Here is an 8,170-nt window from a genome sequence, read left to right as displayed (position 1 = left end):
AGCAGCAGGGGTGGGGAGCGACCCGGACTCTGGTCCAGGCCCCTGGGTGCCTGAGCCCGTGGGCGGCCATATTTTACTCTCAACTATAAGACCCTGTGGGGAGGGAGGCTCGCAGGCCCCCCACCCACAGATCCCCCCCCAACTAGCTGCTGTTGCCACAACAAAGCTCTGGTTATGGGTGACACCCGCCCAACTTCAGAACAAATGGGGGTGTCCCTGCGGCCGATGGGGTCGAGGTTTTGACCCTGAAGGGAAACCGGACGGAACGTCCCTTTTGGGTAAAGCGGAGGCGGCGGCGAGGGGGCGAGGGCAAGGGGCTTCCTGGTTTCAGGGCTCCGTGTGCCCCTGCGCGTCGGTGCCCGGGAGGCCTCTCCCCGCGGGCAGACCTGGGCCGAGGATGAGGACTGTTTCAGCTGTTCGCCCTGGTGGGCTCGGCCTCCTGCCAGGCTTTCAACCAGAAATGTTCTAGAGCAGTGGTTCTCAACCTTCTGGCCACTTAAATACAGTTAGTTCCTCATGTTGTGACCCAACCATAAAATTATTTTCGTTGCTACTTCATAACTGTCATGTTGCTACTGTTATGAATCGTCATGTAAATATCTGATATGCAGGATGGTCTTAGGCGACCCCTGTGAAAGGGTCGTTCGACCGCCAAAGGGGTCGCGACCCACAGGTTGAGAACCACTGTTCTAGAGTGTTCCATGGGTCCCCTGCATTTTCAGGGGGGCACCTGGTGCTGCAGAAGGTTGCTCTCCAGGTGTTTGTCTGGCTGGGGACAGGCTCAGCCTCCGGGCGGGACCGCAGAAGGGTGCACGGGACTCTAGGACCTGGGCTGGGGGGCAGGGAGTGGGGTGGCCTCCTTCCATCATCAGACTTTGGGGAGCCCCTGCCTGTTGTGAGGTGCAAGTGGAATGATGGCAGCAGGCCCCCCTCAGGACTGTCCCCCTGCCCCCACTGCCAAGGGCAGCACCAGTCCGGGCACCCTGCCTTGGCAGCCAGGCTGGGTGGGTGCCCACAGCCAAACGAGAGGGCTCTCGGCTCCTCAGGCCTCCAGCCGGCTCCTGCCGCCCTGCCTAGAGCTGCGCAGGCGATCGAGTTTCTTTTCTCACTTTCACTCGGGTGGGGAGTGGCTCCCGGCCAGGGCTGAGGACAGGCTCCCAGGCCTGGTGTCACCCCCAGGGCCCCTGCCAGTGATCGGCCACAGCTTGGGGAAGGCTGGACTTGGAGGACGGACGGTGCGTTCCTTCCGCGGAGAAGGTGGGCGGTGGGGCCAGGTGGGGCCCAGGGGGCAGGGCTGGGCTCCCCTGCCTGGTGCTCTGTGCCCGCACCCTGCCAGGGAGCAAACCCGCAGGCTCTCACTCCCGGGTCTGCACCACCCTCAGTCCTGGGCCAGAGCTGCCAGCCCTGCAGCCTGGCCCCTTAACGGGCAGGCAACTCCCTTCTCTACCTCAGTTTTCTCATCTGTGGAATGGAGCTGGAAGCGGCACTAAGCTAACGGGGATTTTTGGTTGTTTTTTTTTTAAGGAGACAAGGTTTTTAATATGTTTATATCATAACATATTTCTATTACCAGTCGTGCATTTTTTAGTTTAAATAACGTTCTCTCATATTAAGAGCAATACAGGCTTTTGCAAAAGTGAAAATAAAAGGACAAACATGGAAAAATAAATGGGTTGACAAATCCTAACCCCAGAATTCATAGAAAACAGCACTTTTTAAAAAAAATATATATTTTATTGGTTTTTTTTTACAGAGAGGAAGGGAGAGGGATAGAGAGTTAGAAACACCGATGAGAAACATCGATCAGCTGCCTCCTGCACACCTCCCACTGGGAATGTGCCCGCAACCAAGGTACATGCCCTTGACCGGAATCGAACCCGGGACCCTTCAGTCCGCAGGCTGACACTCTATCCACTGAGCCAAACCCGTCAGGGCAGAAAACAGCACTTTTATTTATTTGTTTACTTGTTGGTTAATCCTCCCCCGAAGATATTTTTCCACTGATGTTTAGAGAGAGCGGGAGGGAGGGAGGAAGAGAGAGAGAGAGAAAGGTCGATACACATTGTTTGGTTGCCTCCCAAATGCACCCCAACTGGGCCGGGGATCGAACCTGCATCCCAGGTATGTGACTTTGATGGGAATTGAACCCATGACCCTTTGGTGCACGGGCCAGTGCTCTAACCACTGAGCAAATGGGCCAGGGCAGAAAACAGCATTTTTAAAACAATGTTAAACCTTTTTTTTTCCTCTTAAAATACTGGACCAAACTTACGTGGTGTTTTCACACTGTTTTGTTAATGTTTTAAAACCACTATTGAGATACAGCTCACAGGCCACACACTCCGCCCACGGAGAATGTGCGGCTCAGTTTGCTGGTATGTTCACAGATAGCACGGCCGTCACCCAGTCAACTTAGGACGTTGTCGTCGCCTCCGAAAGAGCCGTACCGGTCCCCCCTGGTGCCTCCTCCCCCGCCTGGCAGCCCCGCTCCGCTGCCCGTCTCTGTGGAGCTGCCTGTTCGTATCGGAGGAATCAGACACGCTGTGGCCTCCGTGCTGGCTGCTTCCACGGAGCGTAATGTTCTCGAGGCTCGTCCGCGCCTAGCGTGTGTCAGTACTTCGCTCCTTTTCAGGGACACAAAATATTTCGTTATTTGGACACACACGGGGATTTTTTTAGATGTTTTCAGGTGTTGAGGCAGCGTCCCGGGCACAGGGTAACTCCTGGCTTTTGGTTATGGTTACCAGCTGTGCAGCCATGAGCAGCTCTAACTGATCTTTGCCGGCCTCAGTTCCCCGCTCCGTACAATGGGCACGGGAGTGAGTGTGCGTGTCTCTGAGGGGGGTGGGGACGCAGGCATGATGGTTTCCGGGGTGTTCGTGGGCCCTGCAGGTGCTGTTCCCACCCACACGGCCCTGCTGTCCGCCCCCGGGGCCGGCTGGTGGGAGGGAGCCCCATCCAGGAGATGTGTGTGAAATGCGCCCCCTTCCTCTGCTTCTCCCTCAGGGCGTCAGAAGGAGCCCCTGCCCGGGTCCCCAAGAGGCGGCATCGCGACAGTGTGCCCGCCCCCTGCCCACCGCAGAGCATGGCCCGGCTGGACTTGGAGGAGCTGGCTGAGATAGGTGCAAGGACTCTCCTCCCTCGTGTCTCTCGTCCTCCCTTCTCACAGAGAAGTCCAGCATCGCTGGGTCCAGGGCCCCCTCATCAGGGCGACCTCATCCTAGCTCCTTTCATCTCTGAAGGCCTTGTTTCCCAAATAAGGTCACCTGGGAGGTGCCGGGGGGCTGGGGACGGGGTGTGGAGGGACCTGCTCATCCAGTGCATCGGCGGCCCTCACCTGAGGTTCGAAGCTCCCATTCTTTTCCAGCTGAAGACATTTCTGAAAACCCCTCGATTTGTTTTGTATGAAGGAGCTTCCCCTTCTCAAAGTCCCCTTCGGAAGACTGCACGCGCTTCCTGCCTCACAGCACAGTGACCCAGTGTCTGCCATGGCTTGCTGCCAGCTGCCAGAGCCAGCATCTTTCAGGAAGGGCCAAGCCAGAGTTTGGAGCTAGGAGATCGAGTTCAGCCCACACCCTGGTGCCAGTTAGCAGTGTGACCTTGGGGAAGTCATTCCCCTTCTCTGAGCCTCAGTTTCCACTTCTGTCAGTGTGAAGGCCAATAGCCAGCCCTCGGGTCTCATTCTTCTTCTTCCATGGTGCTGCACCCTGAGCAGGCGCATAGTGGGTGCACAACAGAGGTGGGCGCGTAGTGGGTGCACAGCTGAGGCATGGTGACTGTCCTATAAAAAGACGTCAGGAGGCCCCCTCATGCTCCTCCCTGGAGCATACAGCTGACTTCCTCTCCTCTTCACTGTCCGCCCTAGAGCTGCAGAGAGATGAGGAGGAGGCAGCCGCGCTGGGGGCAGTGCGAAGACCCTCCGCGGTGGCAGCGGCCGACCAGGACCCCGCCCTGAGCTTGAGTCACCCCTTCTACGACGTGGCCAGACACGGCATCCTGCAGGTGGGAGGTGAGTCCCGCTGGGCGGTCCCAGGTGCGTGACCGCGCAGCCTTCCTTCCTGTGGGCCCTGAGGCGTGGGGTGGGCCCAGGGGACGGTTAGGACCTGCAGCTCTTGCCGCCTGCTCCTCCCAGAAGCAGCACGCACCACCCCAGGACCCCGCCCGGGGCTCCGCCTCAGGGGCAACCACGCGTCACTCCCACCAACGGGTTCCCCTAATTTTCTTCCCCAGGTGCCACTCGTCCAGTACTGAACATCAAACCCACAGCCAAAACCAAAGACTTGTCACAAGTGATAGTGGAATGACCTGTCGTTACTTAAGGGGTCATATATTTGGCCAAATGGAAGCTTTGTAGAATTTTAACTCTTAAGATGGTGTTTTGTATCGTTTCTGCTTTTTAAAAAATTTTTATTGATTGATTTTGAGAGAGAAAGAGGAAGGGAGAGAGAAAGAAACGTCAATTTGTTGTTCCACTTATTTGTGTGTTCATTGGGTAATTCTTGTATGTGCCCTGACTGGGGATCAAACCCACAACCTTGGCGGATCAGGACAACACTTTTTCTTGTTAAAATATGTTTTTACTAGAGGCCCAGTGCATGAAATTTATGCACTCAGCGGGAGGGGGGGCGGGTCCCTCAGCCCGGCCTGCACCCTCTCTCAGTCTGGGAGCCCTCAGGGGATGTCTGACTGATGGTTTAGGCCCGCTAAGCCTGCAGTCGGACATCCTTAGCGCTGCTGCGGAGGCGCCACTGCACTCGCCAGCCATGAGCTCGACTTCTGGCTGAGCAGCGCTCCCCCTGTGGGAGCACACTGACCACCAGGGGGCAGCTTCTGCATTGAGCATCTGCCTCCTGGTGGTCAATGCGTGTCATAGCGACCAATCTTTCTGCTGCTGGGCTGAAAACGGCTCTCTGACATCCCCCGAGGGGTCCCGGATTGCAAGAGGGCACAGGCCAGGCCAAGGGACCCCACAGGTGCACGATCGGGGCTGGGGAGGGATGCGGGAGGTTGGCCAGTCGAGGAGGGACCATGGGAGGGCTCCAGGCTATTTTGGCCCATCTCGTTCAGTCCTGATTGGCCAGACCCAGCAGCAAGCTAACCTACTGGTCGGAGCATCTGCCCCCTGGTGGTCAGTGCACGTCATAGCCACTGGTTGACCGGTCGACTGTCTGCCCCCTAGTCATCAGTGCATGTCATAGTGAGTGGTTGAGTGGTCTTAGCATATCATTAGCATATTATGCTTTGATTGGTTGAACAGCCAACTGGATGACCAGACACTTAGCATATTAGGCTTCTATTATATAGGATTGCTTTTAGAGAGAGAGGAAGGGAAAGGGTTAGAGAGATAGAAACATCAATGAGAGAGAAACGCCTATCAGCTACCTCTGCACGCCCCCTACTGGGGATCGAGCTCGCCCAGCTACCTCTGCACGCCCCCTACTGGGGATCGAGCTCACCACCCAGGCATGTGCCCTGACCGGGAATCCAACAGTGACCTCTTGGTTCATGGGTTGGCACTCAACCACTGAGCCACACTGGATGGGCCAGGATGACACTCTTAACCAACTGAGTACCCGGCCAGGACTTAAGATAGTGTGTAATGAGTAAAGTTGACTTAAGTATTTCCAGAAGCGGCCACTTGGCCCATGGGCCGTAGTTTGAGGACCCCTGATTTAAGTATTTCCAGAAGCGGCCATCCTCTGAAGCGCCAGTCTGGGGCCAGGGCTGGGACTCAGAGGCGAGATTAGATGGCGGGACGCGGTGTGGGCAGAGGGAAGGTTCTAGAGCCCAGGATCAGAGGAGGCAGGAGGTGTCGTCCCAGAGACGCGGAACGGGCGAGCGGCAGAGACGAGAGAAAAGAGAGAGAGGGCGCCCTGGCCGGGGAGAGCGGTGTCCTGTGCACCAAAGGGTCCCAGGTTCCAGGCCAGGCCGGGGCACATGCCTGGGTTGCGGGTTCGATCCCCGGTTGGGGTGCATGCAGGAGGCAGCCCATCGATGTTTCTCACATCCATGTTTCTCTCCCTCTCCCTCCCACTCTCTCTAAGAGCCATAAGAAGCATATCCTTGGGTGAGGATTTTTTTTTTAAGGGAGGTTCACGCAGGACCTGGTCTTGCTGGACGCCTGGTCACCGCTCCACCCAGATCAGGTGGCAGGCAAACAAGTCCAGTCCCTTTCACTTCTGCAGAGAGGTCAGCGACCTAGCACCCAACCCCAAGCCCCAGCCCAGGCCTCCCGATGGGGTTGCTGCTGCCTCTGCCGCAGTTCGTCGGCCTCCCCTCCCCAGGCGCGATGGATCTCGGAATCGCTTCTGTATCGTACAAGGGGCTCCCGCCTCCAGGCAGTGAGCGATGCCGCCTTGTAAGCAGCGAGGGAGAAAGATGGGGAGTGGATTAAACCGATGCCTCCCGGATTTGCATGTTATTGATAGTTTTCATTTCCGTCCGTATTATATCATCTTGAAGCCTGTTTGTGATACGCTGGCCCGTGTTGCCGGAGAACGGGCAAGGGTATTTACTCATATTGACGGATGCTGTTGACACAGTTGCTGTGGTGACTGCTTAATCGGGTGTAGGGGCTGGCTGTCCCCGGGGTCCGCACGGCTGAGGAGCGTGGGAGCCTCCCCGCTGGGATTGCGGGGTTCCCAGGGGCAGAGGGAGCTGGGAGGCCGGGCTGGGGGTGCTGCCCTCAGTCAGCCAGCTGTGAGCTGAACCGGCTCCGACGCTCACTTTGCCTCTCTGGGCCTCAGTTTCCCCCCTGGAAGCACCCAGCATCCAGGCACGTGGTAACATGTCACATTTATTGAGCACCTACTGTGTGCCAGCACTATGCCAACTTTAAGTTCTTGATTTAACCCTCCCTGTACCCCTCCGAGTCTTTCATTATTATCTCCATGCAGATGAGCAGAGGGGCTGGCTCAGGGCTGCCCGGCTAGTGAGTCCCTCTCCCTCTCGTTAATACGGAACTTTTCAAATGCACCAGGTGTAGAGAAAAGAATGTCAGGAACCGGGTTACCCTCCGCCCCACTCCCTGTGAGCTTTGCTGAATGTTTGTTGAGGGTAAATAATGCTGTGAGGGTCCTTTGGCTGGACCCTTAGAAATCTGTTGCTATGGAAAGAAAATGCTGAAGAAGGGGCCTTTTGGTTTTAAGGGGAGTAAAAAGCCTTCGAAATAGTAGCTCCCTTCACAGCTGAGCGTCATGCTAGTCGGTGGGCCCTGCAAACAAGAGGTGCTCAGTGTTTACTGAATGAGGGGTGACTGGCTCACCGCTCTGTGCAAGCAGGACGCTGCTTGGGAAAAGGAAGTGGGCCCGGTGTGGTGCTGGGCTCCATCCCCTCTCCATGTCGCTGCCCCAGTGCCTTTGCACGTGCTGAGCTCTCCCGTGCGGGTGGCAGGGTGGCGGGGCTCACAGCCTGGCAGTGCCCCTCATGCCCTGTTGCTGACTGAACTGAGTACCGATTTCCTCACCTGCCGTTCTGCCCTGTCTCCACACCCCTCCGTGCTCTGGCCCAGCTGCCCAGCAGCCCCTCTCACGGCCGGCACAGGGCCCCCCTTAGCAGGAGGTCCGATGTGCGCTGATCAGCTGCGAGCCCCCATCCCCCACCAAAACCGGGGAATCAGGGCAGGGAGGGAGTGGGCCTGTGCCTACGGGAGGCGCCAGCATTCGTGGAAGGCCTGCTGTGTCCTGTGGCTGATGCTCGCCCTGCAGGCGCTGCCTTCTCTGAGTGCCGGCCGCCTGCCCTCTAAGCTGGGCGGGCGGTCAGGAGCGCCCGTGTGTGTTAGGCCGGCGGTTCCGAGAGCCAGGCTGGGTGGGTGCCTCGGAGCTCAGCCGGGTCTTCCTGCAGGGGAGGACCACCTCGGGAGACGCATCGTCACCTTCAGCTGCTGCCGGATGCCCCCCTCGCACGAGCTCAACCACAGGCGTCTGCTGGAGTAAGTCCCCCTGTGCCCGCACCCCTCCCTGCACGCCTCCCCCCCCTGTGCCCGCACCCCTCCCTGCACGCCTCCCCCCCCTGTGCCCGCACCCCTCCCTGCACGCCTCCCGTGCGCACGCCCCTGCGTCACCAGCCTGAACGGATGTTCAGGGTCAAAGGCTGACATTTGTAGATTGACCAGCGGATCCCCAGGCAGATGTCACATGACCGCCAGGGACTGAGCTTCAGCCCTAGGCCC

At 57.9% G+C, this 8,170-nt stretch overlaps 1 protein-coding gene across 1 annotated transcript in view; it reads left to right on the top strand.

Annotated features, from left to right (window-relative positions):
* The window catches only part of ARHGAP8 (Rho GTPase activating protein 8), a 40,317-nt gene that overhangs the window by 3,295 nt on the left and 28,852 nt on the right, over positions 1 to 8,170 (top strand). Inside the window, exons 2-4 of the mRNA XM_014533171.1 lie at positions 3,007 to 3,122; positions 3,866 to 4,009; positions 7,843 to 7,930. Of these exons, the coding sequence (XP_014388657.1) occupies positions 3,086 to 3,122; positions 3,866 to 4,009; positions 7,843 to 7,930 (269 nt within the window). The 5' untranslated portion in view covers positions 3,007 to 3,085. The remainder of the gene's footprint in view (positions 1 to 3,006; positions 3,123 to 3,865; positions 4,010 to 7,842; positions 7,931 to 8,170) is intronic.

This window comes from Myotis brandtii, unplaced genomic scaffold (genome assembly GCF_000412655.1).
Source record: "Myotis brandtii unplaced genomic scaffold, ASM41265v1 scaffold952, whole genome shotgun sequence".
In the NCBI taxonomy this organism is placed as follows: Eukaryota; Metazoa; Chordata; class Mammalia; order Chiroptera; family Vespertilionidae; genus Myotis; species Myotis brandtii.
This window is presented reverse-complemented; position numbering and strand designations above follow the sequence as displayed.